Source organism: Ranitomeya variabilis, chromosome 1, assembly GCF_051348905.1.
Source record: "Ranitomeya variabilis isolate aRanVar5 chromosome 1, aRanVar5.hap1, whole genome shotgun sequence".
Lineage (NCBI taxonomy): Eukaryota > Metazoa > Chordata > Amphibia > Anura > Dendrobatidae > Ranitomeya > Ranitomeya variabilis.
Window position 1 is genome coordinate 970,041,705 of NC_135232.1, and position 18,334 is coordinate 970,060,038.

Below are 18,334 nucleotides of genomic sequence, written 5' to 3' on the forward strand. Positions count from 1 at the left end.
ACCACACACAGACGTATCCAGGACATGGGCTACAGGTGTCACATTCCTTGTGTCAAGCCACTCATGTCATGACCAATAGACAATGCCAGTTGCATCTTACCTGGGCAAAGGGGAAAAAGAACTGGACTGTTGCTCAGTAGTCCAATGTGGTGTTTTCAGATGAAAGTAAATTTTGCATTTCATTTGAAATCAAGGTCCCAGAGTCTGGAGGAAGAGTGGAGAGGTCACAATCCAAGCTACTTGAGGTCTAGTGTGAAGTTTCCACAATCAGTGTTGGTTTGGGGAGCCATGTCATCTGCTGGTGTAGGTCCACTGTGGTTTATCAAGACCAAAGTCAGTGCAGCAGTCTACCAGGTAATTTTAGAGCACTTCATGCTTCCCTCTGCCGACAAACTTTTGGAGATGGAAATTGCGTTCTCCAGCAGGACTTGGCACCTGTCCACACTACCAAAAGTACCAATACCTGGTTTAAAAACAACAGTATCACTGTGCTTGATTGGCCAGCAAACTTGCCTGACCTTAACCCCCTAGAGAATCTATGGGGTATTGTCAAGAGGAAGATGAGACACCAGGCCCAACAATGCAGACGAGCTGAAGGCTGCTATCAAAGCAACCTGGGCTTCCATAACACCTCAGCAGTGCCACAGGCTGATCGCCTTCATGCCACGCCGCATTGATGCAAAAGAGACCCGACCAAGTATTGAGTAAATTTACTGAATATAATGACTTTTGGGTTTTCATTGGCTGTAAGCAATAATCATCAACATTAACAGAAATAAACACTTGAAATAGATCACTCTGTTTGTAATGACTCTATATAATATGAGTTTCATTTTTTGTATGTATTTTAGTGTATGTAGACTTCTGGTTTCAACTGTAAGTGCTTCTCCTGTGGCCAAAAAGGACAGGTAGGTTCCAGCGCTAATTAAACACTTTGATGGCAGGTGGCGTGCGCCCACATATTCAGTGTTTGCATACAGTGTGATGCTGTACTCTTCGGTTTGTGTGTGTATGTGTATATAGAATATACTGTATAGTCTGACAATTATCCCAAATGCTTCTATCTAAACTTTGATCTTTTTTTCTATCTTTCCCATTGTCATTAGCCTTACAATGGAGAATCATATTGGTATCCATGTAGTCGCACTGCCGTTGAATAGAAACTACAGTCAGTCGTTGGCCTCATAAATAAAGAGAAGCTGCATTATTACATATAAAAGTAATTATAGCTCTTCTGCCACTACTGCTAGGTGATGCCTCATGATATGGCTCCACAAGCTGGGCACTGTACCCCCTGTTATTGATGTTCGTGATGCACGTCATTATAGGCTGAACATACAGAGCAGATCCAGCATGCAAATCCTCTAAAAATGCATGAGCTTTGTCTGAAACACGTCTGTCTTTACATTGGTGCTGGACTTGGATGATGTGGCTTTTAATATATCTTAATAAATCTGTTTTTAGATTTTTCATATGCTAGATGTGTTGCATTTTTTTTCTGTCTGGGACTGGCATTACTATAAGTTTTCTGTGCATTATGAATCTCCTGCCATGTAGGTGACACTTTTTTTTTATCTACTATATAATTGTCTAAGGGTCACTTCCGTCTTTCTGTCTGTCCTTCTGTCTGTCACGGATATTCATTGGTCGCGGCCTCTGTCATAGAATGCAAGTCGCTGATTGGTCTCGCCAGCTGCCTGTCATGGCTGCCGCGAACAATCAGCGACGGGCACAGTCCGATTAGTCCCTCCCTACTCCCCTGCAGTCAGTGCCCGGCGCCCGCTCCATACTCCCTGCAGTCACCGCTAACACAGGGTTAATGCTAGCGGTAATGGACCGCGTTATGCCGCGGGTAACTCACTCCGTTACCGCCGCTATTAACCCTGTGTGACCAAGTTTTTACTATTGAGGCTGCCTATGCAGCGTCAATAGTAAAAAAAATCTACTGTTAAAAATAAAAAAAATCATTATGTAATCACCTTCTGCCGGCAGGTTTTGGTGGCGAGGATGGTATGTGCGAAGGACCTGCCATGACGTCACGGTCATGTGACCGCGACGTCATCACAGGCCCTGCGCGCCTGCGTGAGAAGGACCTGTCATGCCGTCACGGTCATGTGACCACGACGTCATCACAGGGCCTGCGCGAGAAGGACCTGCCATGACGTCACGGTCATGTGACCGTGACGTCATGGCAGATCCTTCTCGCGCAGGCGCGAAGAAGCTGCGGTACCATGGGACAGGCAGGGACAGCGTCGGGAGCGCCCGGAGCAGGTGAGTATTTCATATTCACCTGTCCGCGTTCCATCCGCCGGGCGCCGCACCCTCTTCCCGTCCTCTTGCACTGACTGTGCAGGTCAGAGGGCGCGATGACGTATTAGTGTGCGCGCCGCCCTCTGCCTGAACAGTCAGTGCGGAGAGACGGGACGCTGAGGAGCAGCGGCGAGAGGTGAGTATGTGATTTTTTTTTTTTTTTTTTATTGCAGCAGCAGCAGCATTTCATGTGGCACAATGCTGTATGGAGCGTCTATGGGGCCATAAAGAACTGCATGGAGCATTATATGGGGCATCTATGGGGCCATAACTGCATGGAGCATTATATGGGGCATCTATAGGGCCATAACTGCATGGAGCATTATATGGGGCATCTATAGGGCCATAACTGCATGGAGCATTATATGGGGCATCTATGGGGCCATAAAGAACTGCATGGAGCATTATATGGGGCATCTATGGGGCCATAACTGCATGGAGCATTATATGGGGCATCTATAGGGCCATAACTGCATGGAGCATTATATGGGGCATCTATGGGGCCATAACTGCGTGGAGCATTATATGGGGCATCTATAGGGCCATAACTGCATGGAGCATTATATGGGGCATCTATGGGGCCATAACTGCATGGAGTATTATACTACGTGACCGGGCAATATACTTGTTGGACATGCATATTCTAGAATACCCGATGCGTTGGAATCGGGCCACTATCTATCTAGTTCTTTATAAGCAGTTTAAACTGTTAAGTGTAGTGTTATTCCACTGCTGTTCAGTAGATGGTGCTGTTTGACTAGTAAATAAGTAAAGGGCTGTTACTGTCATGTAGAGGCTTAGGTGCCCTTTATATACCGTATTACTCACCAGGGTCACACTGTTAATGAGGTGCTGAAAGCAGAACATACAATCTACCTGAACTCTCCCTATAGCATGGGATAGAAAGTAAGTCTCGCCAACATACCTGCCTAATAAGTGTTGATGACAAGAGGCCCATGACGGTCACAGTCCTTACTCCTACTGGTACAACACTGAGGCCATATACAGTGTGTACAAAGTTTGCCTGAGTTTTATTGCAGAACTGCACCAGGCCAAAGGTGTTACGTAGTGAGGAATAGGAGATCCAGGGTATGATACAAGAACTGCCGCATTTTTTTTTTATTTGAATACAGCTGTAGATGTTTCTAGAAGAAATTGTAAGGCTATGTGCACACGCTGTGGATTTTGCTGCGGATCCGCAGTGGATAGGCCGCTGAGGATCCGCAGCAGTTTTCCATGCGTTTACAGTACCATGTAAACCTATGGAAAACAAAATCCGCAGTGCACATGCTGCGGAAAAACAGGCACGGAAATGTAGCGTTGTTTATTCCGCAGCATGTCAATTCTTTGTGCAGAATCCGCTGCAGTTTACACCTGCTCCATAATAGGAATCCGCAGGTGTAAAACCGCAGGTGGAATCCGCACAAATTCTGCATAAAAACCACGGTAAATCCTTTGTAATTCCGCAGGTAATCTGCAGTGCGGTTTACCTGCGGATTTACAAGAACTGGTGCGGAAAAATCCGCAGCTGTTCCATCTACGTGTGCACATACCCTAAAAGTGAGGTGGTGGGAGTGGAGTCTCGCCTTGGGAGAGGGTGGGCGCTTCTCCCTAGCTTTGGTGAAAGCGTCATATAAAATATAAAGTCACTCTCCAGAATGTAGTGTAGGTGGGGGACAGCTTGACTGAGCGTACATGTCTATGGAGATGTTTACCCGTAATTATCAGGTTAAAGTTGCCACCTTGCGAAAATACTGCCCATTTTCTGCCATGTTTTCTCTTATTAAAGTGCATGAGATTTTTAAGGTCATCTGTTAGCAAGATTTCGCCCACAAAACTATTCTATTTAGCCAAAGACATGGCCAGACCTTTCCACTGTTACTGAGAAAATCGGCTTTTGAATTATTTGCAAATGAGTGTGTAGATCTGAAGTCTGTCACTCCAGCTCTATTGCTCGCCCAGCGCTGCTGCTTAATGTTTGGCTCACGCCTCTATGCTGTATGATTTCAGATAAAGGAGCCGTTGTCAGTGTGTCAGTGCACCCTTATCATTGTATTTGGGTATAGAGATAAATGTGCCTTTGTATAAACGGCAGCGATTATGAGAACTGCTCTAGAAAATGTCAGTGCTGGAGCTGGTGATCTTGTAGGACTGATAAAAGCAGCTCAGGAGCTGACAGAGGGAGGTAAGCCGCTAACGGCTGTATAGAAATCAGTGGACTGGAGACAGCGATGCTCTTCAGCCTGGAATGGAACTATTGTGGAGACTTGCTCAAGCTCTGGTGGTCGGTCTCCTTGGCTCCTATAAGCTCTCATTGCAGGAGAATGACAGCGGATAGAAAATGCAAGTCAGTTGCAAACTTTCTTATTTTCTTGCTTTCTAACTATATGAACTCGGTAATATGAGAATACCCCTGTAGTAGAGAGAATTTTATAAATCTTATATTCTACATTCTAACGTCTGGCCTCTGTAGCTATAAACCATCTTAATATGGGCCCTCTCTCCTCTCCTCCTGTACCAGTTGTGACTTGTATCGTTTAAGATTATTGTACTTGGTTTTATTATGTACACCTCTCCTCACATGTAAAGCGCTGTGGAATAAATGGCGCTATAATAATATTCTGGTCATCTGCTTGTAAAAGAGGTTGATTTCCACTGAACTTAGCCCATATATTTTTTTTCCTAGGAGCTCACCATGGCGTATGATTCACCAAGAAGCGCAGCAGCTGAAATATCTGTAACCAGCAATGGAGACTTTGATGAAGCTGTAGAGCACAACTTTAACATGGTATTTATTTGTATTCTTGGCATAGAGTAATTGAAAGTATTTGGGTTCGAGTATATTAACTTCATTTTCAAAGTCCGTATTGGTTTAGAAGTCACCTTGTAATGACTTGTCTCTTGTGTTCAGATGTAATACCAGACTAAAGAAAAAAAAAAAAGAAAAAAAAAAAAAAAGTAAAAGCCATCTCACCTCCACAAGGTGTAGCCAACCAGGACAGTCCTATCCTACCTCTAGTATTGAAATGAACCTTTCCAAACTAATCTGCCTTAGCATCCCAGTCAATTGAAGTCTGTTTCTGAAGGATCATCTACAGTACGGATGGTCAAATCAAGAGCTCAATCTCCTCTGCTAGAATTGACATTTTTGACTGTTTATATGCAAGTCTTCTGCTGATTATGAAGAATCCTTTCTGCGTCGCCATTCTCTTTACGAGAACTCAATTGATTCAAATATATCAAAAAAAGGAAAAATGGAAGTTGTAGACCATAAAAAAAACAAGAGTTCATTGGAATATATTAAAAATAACATGAACATCTGAATAAAAGTATTTTAAAAGGGGGATAGAAGTACAAAAAATACAAAGAAGGAAACGGTGCCAAAATAGTGCATCGATATACTAGTTATACGATGAATCCCAGAGTATAATAAGAAATGGCAAATGTTCTTAACAAGTGCATACATTAATGATAAGGAGCCTAGTGCTTCTAAGCAACCATGCATTCCTTGTTTGCCAAGTAAACAATGTACCGTATATACTCGAGTATAAGCCGACCCCCCTGATTTTGCCACAAAAAACTGGGAAAACTTAATGACTCGAGTATAAGCCTAGGGTGGAAAATGCAGCAGCTACCGGTAAATGTCAAAAGTAAAAATAGATACCAATAAAAGTAAAATTAATTGAGACATCAGTAGGTTAAGTGTTTTTGAATATCCATATTGAATCAGGAGCCCCATATAATGCTCCATACAGTTCATGATGGGCCCATAAGATGTTCCATATTAGAATATGCCCCATATAATCCTGCATAAAGGTTAATAAAGGCCCCATAAGATGCTCCATAGACACATTTGCCCAATATACTGCTGCACAAATGCTGATTATAGCCCCATAAGATGCTCTATAAAGATATTTGCCCCATATAGTGCTGCACAAACCTTGATTATGGCCCTATAAGATGCTCCATACATACACTTGCCCCATATACTGTAGTGCCCTACAAACGTTAATTATGGCCCCATACAGACACTTGCCCCATATAGTGCTGCACAAACGTTATGGCCCCATATAGTGCTGCACAAACGTTATGGCCCCATATAGTGCTGCACAAACGTTATGGCCCCATATAGTGCTGCACAAACGTTATGGCCCCATACAGTGCTGCACAAACGTTATGGCCCCATATAGTGCTGCGCAAACATTATGGCCCCATATAGTGCTGCACAAACGTTATGGCCCCATATAGTGCTGCACAAATGTTATGGCCCCATATAGTGCTGCACAAACGATATGGCCCCATATAGTGCTGCACAAACATTATTGCCCCATATAGTGCTGCACAAACGATATGGCCCCATATAGTGCTGCACAAACTTTATGGCCCCATATAGTGCTGCACAAACTTTATGGCCCCCATATAGTGCTGCACAAACGTTATGGCCCCCATATAGTGCTGCACAAATGTTATGGCCCCATATAGTGCTGCACAAATGTTATGGCCCCATATAGTGCTGCACAAACTTTATGGCCCCATATAGTGCTGCACAAACGTTATGGCCCCCATATAGTGCTGCACAAACGTTATGGCCCCCATATAGTGCTGCACAAACGTTATGACCCCATAGATGCCCCATACAGATATTTGCCCCATTTGCTGCGATAAAAAAAAATAAATCACATACTCACCTCTCCATCGGTCAGGCCCCCGGCACTTTCAATAGTCACCCGCACCTCGTTCCGGTGCCACTCCATGTTCAGCACCGACGTTCAGCAGAGGGCGCGCACTAACTACGTCACCGCGCCCTCTGACCTGAGCGTCACTGCTGAAGACAGCGGCGCCCGGAACGAGGAAAGGTGACAATCGCGCTGCGCTCCCCTCCCCGTATACTCACCTGGTCCTGGCGCTGTGCAGTCCCTGCTTCCCCGACGCCGCAGCTTCTAACTGTACTGAGCGGTCACATGGTACCGCTCAATACAGTAATGAATATGCGGCTTCACCCCTATGGGAGGTGGAGCCGCATATTCATTTACTGTAATGAGCGGTACCATGTGACCGCTCAGTACAGGAAGAAGCTGAAGCTCAAGCTGCTGCTGCCGGCGCCGGGGAAGCCAGGGACCTGCAGGGACCGCGCCTGGACTAGGTGAGTATTTTTAGACAGCCCCAGCTCCCCCTCCCCTGCCGACCTCTGGGTATGACTCGAGTATAAGCCGAGGGGGGGGACTTTCAGCCCAAAAAAGTGGGCTGAAAATCTCGGCTTATACTCGAGTATATACGGTATATGTATATCATCTAAGCCCGTCTGTATAGTTTACTTTGGGTAATGTGGACAATGTGCAGCTATCCATTGACCCATGGCTATAACGATAAACACAATGAAGTTTAGTAAGATATATGAATATATTATAATGGTGAGTACAATATTATGTAAAAAGAAACAGTGGAGCAAAGATGGGTAGGAAAAATATATGGGACTCTGTACCTTTTAAGCAGCGAGAAAACACCCCGACGCGCGTTTTGCGTGTAGCTTTTTCCAGGGGAGATGTTGGTGCTGCTGTCATCTAGCTACGTTTAAATATCATGCCTTAATCATTGGTGGCAGTGGCTTGATTGCAGCTGCAGCCCTCATCGTTCAGGGCCTAGTGGTAAGAAATCAGTTGCGCACACTTGGGGTACGTGCACATTGCTCTTTTTCAGGTGGATTCTCCTTGTAGCCCGCATGAAAAATGAAAAGGCTCTCCATAAACATTAAAAATTATACCCACAGGCACAAGAACGTTGAAACGACTTGCTGTGTATATGTTCCGCCTTTTTTATTTTGTTTTTACTTTTTTCCAACCTTTTCAGGCTTTTATATCGCAGCTAAAAGTGACCTGACATCTCTTCAGGTGTATTCCCACTATTTTAGACAAAAAAAAGTTAAAAATAGGAGCAAAGACACCGTACACATGACAAAGATAACGGCAGACATTATGCCAGTATGCATCGTTTTTGAAGTGTATGTCGTGTGCACATACCCATAGTTTTCACCATTCTTGCGGTTTACTCAATTGTTAGATGAGACATACTAGATTATCCATGCAGGAACATTTGTGATGTTTTCGGGGTTGGAAGGCTTGTAAACATAATTTAAACATTTCGAATATGTGAGGCCATATTCATTGGCGGTCCGAGAACAGACCGTACTACATTGATCAGCCCCTGGCATGTGCTGGACAGTCTGATATGCTTATGAGGCTGCCCCGTTCAGGTCCGGGGGTCCGCGTGTGACAGTCCGTTATATACAGTCATCTGCCTAAGGCAGCACAATGATCACTTGGCACCAGGACATGATCTCCATGGAGTTTGTGTAGTCGTTCAGGTTCCTTCCTGTGCTTTGGTTTCCTCCCATTACTAGATATTAGATTGTAATCTTTACGAGGGCAAGCCGGGACTGATGTGAATGACTCCATGCTCTGTACGCAGCTGGGGCACATGTCAGCACTGTGTAATTCATGATGATAGCTTCCCCACTATAAAATGATTTGTTGAATGTTATCTGCTGCCACATTTCCCCGATTATTCACGGAGCGGTTATGTAGCTGTTTCCTCCACAGTGCTGTCATTCAGGTGTGGATAGTAGTCGCACATATAACATCCACTAAACATTTGTAAGTGTTTAGAGAAGATGACTGCTAGAGCAAAATATTTCTCAGGTGTGTTCAAAGTGAAAATATATGTAACAATATATGTTCCACTAATGGTGTCCCAATCTGACTATATCGGCCGAGTCCCAGCAGATAAAGTTCTGACTTGTTTTTCACAAGCCACCAGTGACCTGTATGAAGGGGTCTGATTTCCGTACATAAGCCAGCACCCCTGTCCGTTTTTGCCCTGGGCCGTGACAGAAGGATGCAGGCTTAGCCATTTCATTGGGATAGCCTGCCAGCTCCTAAATTCATCTAATTGATGAAGTGCCATTTGTTTTATTTTAAAGACGCCTAAAGGTATTTTCTGCAAGTGAGTAATCTGTTTCTTTAATATGCACTGTCCCAAACCAAGTATGCCTGGTCTGTATGGTAAGGAACCTCTGTTGCAGAGGACACACTAGTTATTTGTTTGTGGCATTAATATTTTGCCTTTTCTTAGTCTGATCTGTTTCTGGGAAAGCTGGGTGACAGCAAATATGTCCAAGCTTAAAGCCCCCATTTATATGAGAATAACATCGACCAATCCTGAAGTCAGCAGTCTGTATGGAGGCCCCCGACAGATGATGTTGGGGGAGATAAGGATCTGGTATGTCCGATTTCAAACTGCTGATCCTTTTATTCTAGAAGACCTGAGCCGACGGCAGAAATGTCTGATAGACTCTGTCATAGAGACCACAGGAGTGTTTAGCAAGGGTGAGTGCTCCTGTGTATGATCGGTGTACGATACGGCCCCACTGTCATAGTAGAAAAACAAACAAAAAAAGAAACTAATTTTAAAGCCCCATGTTGACTACTTCTCAGGTTATTGTTATTCACCCAATTACTGGTATTTATTAAAGGGAATCTGTCAGTGGGATCAACTTGTCTGTCGGTGCAGCGCTGACCGTTTGTAAAGCATAGCAAAGTTTCTGGTTTGCTATACTTTACAAGAAATCAGACAGCAAAAAATACTAGCCCAATAGTGGGACAAGGTTAACCCCCCCCCCCCCCCCCCAAAAAAAAAAACATGGAATTTTGCGCTTTGCTTAGTTTTTTGGAGCATGTCACTTCTTTCAGTGTTTTTTCACCCACTAAAATGAATGGATGGTGAAAAAACGCTGGTATCAGGTTTTACTGCGTTTTGGGGGGCAAAATAGAATCGACTTTTTTTTCTTTTGTCTTCTTTTTCCAACACTAAACTTTATCAACATGCACAAAAGACAAATCTAGCATGCCTAAACTGCACAAAAAAACAAGCAAAACATGCTTTTTTCTGCAGTTTCTTTCCTGCCAAGAGATCAGGTTTTGCTACAGAAAAAAAAAACGCTGAAAAAAATGCCTAGTGTGAACTTACCCTAAGCGTTTCAGAGTTGTTACCGCATATAGTGACACTGGTCAGAAAACAGGCTTGGGGCAGTATGGGTTAACTCCACTTATCGGTACCTGATATTTACATAGCAGAACCTGACGTGTAGACACAAGTATGTGCGAACAGTTGGTATCATCTGATTGTTACTCCTCCATTAGACCACTGCCATGGTCTATGAATGTTACATTGGGTAGTGCTGATTTAATGCCGTTGTCTGCTTACACTGGATTTAGTGGTGTAGCCTGAGATGACATGTGTCCCACCATGGTGTAAACTGATCCTGTGAGCTGTAGATCCCATGTAACACCCGCTAATCCTGTTTGTGCACCTCGCCGCTGCTTCTCCGTTCAGACTTTCAGACTCCAGATCGCGTAATTAACCACTCAGATTTCACTTCAGTGCATAAATGGCTTACTGTCAGTCACAGAAGAGCCAACTAAACCTCCCGGCCCTATCCTCACTAGTGCGCTTCATTAGAATGCCAGTGTGGCACAGCTTTATAGGCCCCAGGGCGCGGCTCAGTGGGTGCAGCGGAGCTGGCAGTGAGGCAATGGCTGGGACCTGTCCTGTATCGGAGGCCGCCGGCTACACTACCCTGCGCCCCCATATCTTATCAAGCTTTTTACAGCTTGTTTGAGCTGTTTTCTCAGGTGTGGAAAACCAGTTTTCTGTCTGGCAGGGAAATATATTCACCTTGTACTGGTGTTTTTATTAGACCCCTGCATCATTTTTATACTACCACTGTTTGTTTTCTTCTAGGGAATGTTACCATGTACAATTCTACTAGTATTACATTTTAGTGTATTTTATCCAGTCTGTATTATTTAGTTAGGCGGCTTCTATTCCCAGAATGCATGTCTTGCAAGGGCTGTAATAAAACCTGAATATTGAGATTTCCTTTTGAAACATATCAGGGGGTTCTTTGTCTTCAGACTTGGTTGTGTGAAGAATGGTGGTCCTTGGCTTTTTGTTTGGCATTTTGCAAGGCAGGCGGCCATACATATGTGCGGTTCGCTCTTCATTGTAGTTTGTAGGAGTGACAGCAAACACCTGAACGTTGGGCGAGATACCCTAGATAGGTAGGCATTTGAGATTTATCCCATATCGTGTAAAAAAAAATAAAAAATGCCAGAGATGTCTCAGCTGAAAATACTTCTGTAAAACCTGGTCAACTGTGTATTAGGCCTAGTTCTGGTCCCGAGAAGGCAGCGCCTGACACAGGGGTGCAAAGGCCACCAAGGAGCGAAGGATGTAGTACCCACTCAGGCCTGCGCTAGGCATAACACAGCAAGGGTTAATATACACAGGTGTAATATGCAGCATATTTTCCATATGGAATTTCTGAAATCCTTTTTTTATTTATAAATTGGTGGTGCCATGGATTCGACATCCACAACTTTTCAATTTATGCTCTGGATTGTGCAGTCTTCCTATATCTCTTGCTTTTCCTAAATAAGCTGCTAATTTGATGTTTTGCCATTGGGCCCTGTTCACATAGTATTTCTGCATCATCCCTATGGGTCTGCATCATCCCTATGGGTCTCGTCTGAATCTCTGAAATTGGATTCAAGCAGTAACTACACAGGCAGCCTGTATCAGGCACTGGCTGTGGGATCTCCTGCCGTGTTTCCGAAAAAAACTTACTGGAAAAGATGCTGGCGGTTGAGCCACATGGGAGATTAGTCAGACATGCTGGCTTTTCCCCACCTGCTACCTGGATTGTAAGGACACTCCCTGCGTGTGCACATAGGGAGAGAACTATCATGTGGAGCAGGCGTTGAGAAGCTGCCGGGGGACCACCTGTCCAGCTAGTCTCCCATGTGGCTCCTCACCTGCGACTTTAAAAGTACAGTTGTGCTCAAAAGTTTACCTACCCCAGCAGAATTTTTGCTTTCTTGGCCTTTTTTCAGAGAATGTGAATGATCACGCCAAAACTTTTTCTCCACTCATCGTTAGTGGTTGAGTGAAGCCATTTATTGTCAAACTACTGTGTTTTCTCTTTTAAATCATAATGACAACCCAAAACATCCAAATGACCCTGATCAAAAATTCACATACCCCATTTCTTAATACCATGTATTGCCCCCACTAACATCAATGACAGCTTGAAGCCTTTTGTGGTAGTTGTGGATGAGATTCTTTATTTTCTCAGATGGTAAAGCTGCCCACTCTTCTTTGCAAAAAGCCTCCAGTTCCTGTAAATTCCTCAGCTGTCTAGCATGAACCTCATGCTTGAGATCTCCCCAGAGTGACTCAATGATATTGAGGTCAGGAGACTGAGATGCCCACTCCAGAACCTTCACTTTATTCTGCTGTAACCAATGACAGGTCGACTTGGCCTTATGTTTTGGATCGTTGTCATGTTGAAACATCCAAGTACATCCCATGCGCAGCTTCCTGGCTGATGAGTGCAAATTTGCCTTTTTTATACAGTTCAACTACCATTTCCCGTAGATCCATTGACAATTCTTTTGCTTTCCCCATGATTCACTATCCAGAAACGTCAGTGGCTAGATGAAAGATGCATGAGTCTGTCTGGATCCCAGAAACTCACTCAGCTTTTATGCACACACTGATTACAAGCAAACAGGTCACAGGTGAGGATGTTGCCTTAAGTAGCCATTCAAACCCATTTGTGTCAACTTATGTGAAAAATCACCAGGTTATGTGAACTTTTGATCAGGGTCATTTGGATGTTTTTGGTTGTCATTATGATTTAAAAAGAGAAAACACAATAAATTGGCGATAAATGGCTTCACCCAACCACTAACCATGAGTGGAGAGTTTTTGGTGTTATCATTCATATTCTCTGAAAAAATGACAAGAAAGCAAAACTTCTGCCGGGGTATGTAAACTTTTGAACACAACTGTATGTTTTTCACTGAACACTGCAGCGTTTCAGAGTTCTAAATGCCTGACTGAGACCATACATCTTAAGGGAACCTTTAAGCACTTACGGGTACAGAAACCTTGAGGCGTGTATAAGTAGCAGCATGTTCATTTTTAGGGCGACTTGTCCTAGGAAGCCACTCGTCATTATGGAAAGTACAGGCGGTGGAGCCCTCACATAAAAACTGCAATCCCGCCAGTGAAGCAGTTTCAGGAAGAAGACCATTTTTCTGAAGCCGCTTTGCATAGAAAAACTCAGCGGTTCTGCCTCTGAAAAGTGGACATCGTGGGCACAAACCATAAAACAGCATTTTTTTGCAGAAAAAAATACACATCTGAACTATATCTAGATTCCCTCTTCTAAGCTTAACATTTAAAGCTCCACTCCAGCTGTAAAATAAAACCAAACACTGGAATGGTGCTTCTAACCTAAGGTCCCTGTCCCTACTCTCATACTTACCACTGATCCTGTCGGTTTCCTGTAGTTTTTGACCTGCCGAATCTCTCCGGGGTTTGCTGGAGCGAGCCAGTGTTCTTTGTTCAATGAAGGTCTATGAGAGCCTTCTTCTGACCTCGTTCAGGCTTTCATAAAATTACATTGAGAGCTTGTGACCATTACTTCTGACTTCCGGTCACTGACGTTGCGATCACAAGATGACACCGCAGGACCGGAGTGGCGCCTATAGAGATGAAGACGGCGTGGTTGAGTATAAGACTACCATGAGGTTCCTCGGATTAGAAGCACCACTCCAGCGCTGGGGGAAAAAAAATGAAACCGCTGCAGTGGTGCTTTAAAAAAATATAAAATAAAATCAGAAACATTAACTACTACCATAATGATTATAATTACATCTATATAACAAGTGAACACAAGCTGTCATCCGAATGAACGCACTTTCACTCATGATGGCTACATTTTGTGTACAGCACTTTTGCTCTATGTTCACACACTGCAGCTAAATTGTCCAAGGCCTTTCGTTTTTTGTGCACTGTGTTTGCACCAATGTAATGGAGAAAATGATCTGGGTTCAAGGTAGGTATAAAAATGTTTTCTTTATTTGGAAAAAGTTAAACTACAAAAATATGCACACCAACAATTTAAAGGTGGGGGGTGGGACTTGAATTTTTCATAGCCTTAACCAGACGCGTTTCAAGAGCTTCCTGTGCTATTACTTGGTTGGACTCAGAGCGCAGGAAGCTCTAGAAACGCGTCTGTTATGGACTGGAGGCTGGATGATTTTCTCCTTTTCTGCATTGCACGCCGAGTTGTGGCGTTGATCTCGGGCTTCCATGTGCAGTGAATCAACTGGAGGCTCAGCTGGCAATTTTCTCCTTTTCCAGATGCAAGGTGACAATTCTTGTAACCCTGCCGCACCAGTGGTTGATGGCCTGTCTTGTGTGTCCTTGGGAAAATAGTGCAATAGACTACAGCAATGAATAATTGTCATTGTTGCATCTAGATGTTTGCAGAAGGAAATCCATTAAGACTGCTGTGTATTTTATACTGTTAATTGCTGGTCTTAAAGATCCGTGCATCTAAACCTTGCAGAATAGTGTGGGAAATGTCAATTCATGACACTTTAATGCTCCTTCTCTTCAGTTAGGAGCCGAGGAGGACTTAAATAGTCAGCTCTACTAGACTGAAGTGTATGTTGTAAATGACTTCATATGACAGACGGTTTCAAGTATTTGACCAAATTGTGTAAATGTTTTGTCAATGTTCCTTTGTCTAAACTGGTTTTCAAGCTTTACTATATTATCTATACAAAAAAAATAAAATATATAACTGAGATACTCAAATGTCATAAATACACAAAGGTAGATCTTCTTTGCAGTATATCTGCACAATCTTTGACCAAGCAAAGGAAGTGTCAGATTTCATGTTTTGGTGAAGGTGAAACTTTTCTCTTGTGACCAAGATATTGTGCTGATCTGTATCCCTTTTAGTTAATTTTCTTCCATACAGTAGTATAGATGATAATTAGGTGTTTTAAAAATCTGTTGCTGGGATTATCTTGATGAAATAATGCTGAATATTACATTTATGGTAAACTAATGTGGGTACATCCTAGTTTTAGGGTGTGTTAGGCTACTTTCACACTAGCGTTAACTGCAATACGTCGCAAATGCGTCGTTTTGCCGAAAAAACGCATCCTGCAAAAGTGCTTGCAGGATGCGTTTTTTTCAGCATTGACTAACATTAGCGACGCATTGCCACACGTCGCAACCGTCGTGCGACGGTTGCGCCATGCTGTGGCGGACCATCGGGACAAAAAAAGTTACATGTAACGTTTTTTGCTCCCGACGGTCCGCTTTTTCCGACCGTGCATGCGCGGCCGGAACTCCGCCCCCACCTCCCCGCACTTCCCCGCACCTCACAATGGGGCAGCGGATGCGCTGGAAAAATGCATCCGCTGCACCCGTTGTGCGGCGGAGACAACGCTAGCGTCGGTGACCTCGGCCCGACGCACTGCGACGGACCGAGCCCGACGCTAGTGTGAAAGAAGCCTTAACATGTGCCAGATTGTCTGACTGAGAGCTGTTGTAAACTGATATGGATAGCACCATGCGTAAATCTGATATAGATAGATAAACCCTATAGAGACATATTGCACCAAAGAGGGATATTATCAAAAAAATCTTTATTAGAGAAAACACATAATAAAAATAGCAACAGTACTAAATGGGATACTCTGAAAGGTGACAACTGCACCGGAGCCGCAGGCAAGAGGATAAAAACATGCTTGATCAATGAAAAAGCCAACCCTGTAATAGTTATAGATGTGCTAGTGATCCACAAAGTGTATACCACTAAGCTGGTAAAGAACGTCCAGCCAACAATATCTAAACAGAACAGGGACACTAGATAAAGTTATAGGAGCATAAATTACCTCAAAATATAGATATATAAATATAATTATTCACACCGTATATTCTCCTGTATAGGCCGAGGCACCCAATTTTGCGTCGAAATACTGGGAAAACTTGACTCAAGTATAAGCCAGGTATGCATGGTCCCCTAATCCCTATTCTGGTATGTATGGTTCCTCATCCTCTTCCTTGTCTGAATGGCTCCTTATTCCCATCCTTGTATGCGTGTCTCCTTATTCCCATCCTTGAATGCGTGTCTCCTTATTCCCATCCTTGAATGTGTGGCTCCTTATTCCCATCCTTGTATGCGTGTCTCCTTATTCCCATCCTTGAATGTGTGGCTCCTTATTCCCATCCTTGTATGTGTGGCTCCTTATTCCCATCATTGTATGCAGGGCCGGACTGGGACTAAAATTCAGCCCTGACAATTGAAGTTACACAGGCCCACTTGTCACATGGTGACTGCATAATATCTTTGTACTCTTGTAGGCAGGGCCGGTTTTAGGCAAAGTGGGGCCCTAGGCAAAGTTTAAAATGGGGCCCCAAATGCTAACATATTGCACATCACACAAAAGCATTTTGGTTGTATTTACATGCGCTGATCTCAGGACGCTAAATGAGTTTGATCGACAATACTGAAGTTGTTCAACGCTTGTTTCCCGGCCTCTTTCCACCGTCTGAGAAAGAATAATGGGGACAGAACCATCACTAATAGATCACTAACAGATCACCATACAGTATCATGTTATCAGCAGCACATCTACAGTTTACATCGGCGATGTGCTGCTGAGAACAATGATTTTTGTTCCAGCAAAAACAATCTGAATATGCAGCATTTTACTTGTTTAGTAAAATACACCCCATAGTCCTCCATATATTATAATGTGCTCCACAGTCCTCCATATAGTATAATACACTCCCTATAGTCCTCCATATATTAAAATACACTGCTCAGTCCTCCACATAGTATAATACACTCCTCATAGTCCTCATAGTGCTCCATATAGTATAATGCACCGCCATAGTCATCCATGTAGTACAATTCACTTCCCATAGTATAATGCACCCCATAGCCCACATACAGTATAATGCAGCCCCCTCAGAGTATGATGCAATCACCCCTCATAGAATATAAATATAATAAAGTCCCCATAGAATATAATGTAGCCCCTCATAAAATCTAATACAGCCCCCCATAGAATATAATACAGCCCACCTCCCCATAATATATAATGTAGCCCCCCATAGAATATAATGCAGCCCCCCATAGCATGACAGCCTCCCCCATAGACTATAATATACCCCCATAGTATATAGCACGGTCTCCCCCATAGAATATAATATACCCCCCCATAGTATATAGCACAGCCCGCATAGTGGTATACAGCACAGCCCGCGTAGTGGTATATACAGCACAGCCCGCGTAGTGGTATATACAGCACAGCCCGCGTAGTGGTATATACAGCACAGCCCGCGTAGTGGTATATACAGCACAGCCCGCGTAGTGGTATATACAGCACAGCCCGCGTAGTGGTATATACAGCGCAGCCCGCGTAGTGGTATAATACAGCGCAGCCCACACAGTGGTATAATACAGCGCAGCCCACACAGTGGTATATACAGCGCAGCCCACACAGTGGTATATACAGCACAGCCCACACAGTGGTATATACAGCACAGCCCACACAGTGGTATATACAGCACAGCCCACACAGTGGTATATACAGCACAGCCCACACAGTGGTATATACAGCACAGCCCACACAGTGGTATATACAGCACAGCCCACACAGTGGTATATACAGCACAGCCCACACAGTGGTATATACAGCACAGCCCACACAGTGGTATATACAGCACAGCCCACACAGTGGTATATACAGCACAGCCCACACAGTGGTATATACAGCACAGCCCACACAGTGGTATATACAGCACAGCCCACACAGTGGTATATACAGCACAGCCCACACAGTGGTATATACAGCACAGCCCACACAGTGGTATATACAGCACAGCCCACACAGTGGTATATACAGCACAGCCCACACAGTGGTATATACAGCACAGCCCACACAGTGGTATATACAGCACAGCCCACACAGTGGTATATACAGCACAGCCCACACAGTGGTATATACAGCACAGCCCACACAGTGGTATATACAGCACAGCCCACACAGTGGTATATACAGCACAGCCCACACAGTGGTATATACAGCACAGC

At 43.9% G+C, this 18,334-nt stretch overlaps 1 protein-coding gene across 7 annotated transcripts in view; it reads left to right on the forward strand.

The window, feature by feature from the left end:
- Positions 1 to 18,334, forward strand: part of ARFIP1 (ARF interacting protein 1) — a 145,486-nt gene that overhangs the window by 38,292 nt on the left and 88,860 nt on the right. For all 7 annotated transcript variants that reach the window (XM_077279327.1, XM_077279325.1, XM_077279323.1 and 4 more), the window contains one exon: positions 4,997 to 5,098. In XM_077279327.1, the coding sequence (XP_077135442.1) occupies positions 5,006 to 5,098 (93 nt within the window). In that variant the 5' untranslated portion in view covers positions 4,997 to 5,005. The remainder of the gene's footprint in view (positions 1 to 4,996; positions 5,099 to 18,334) is intronic.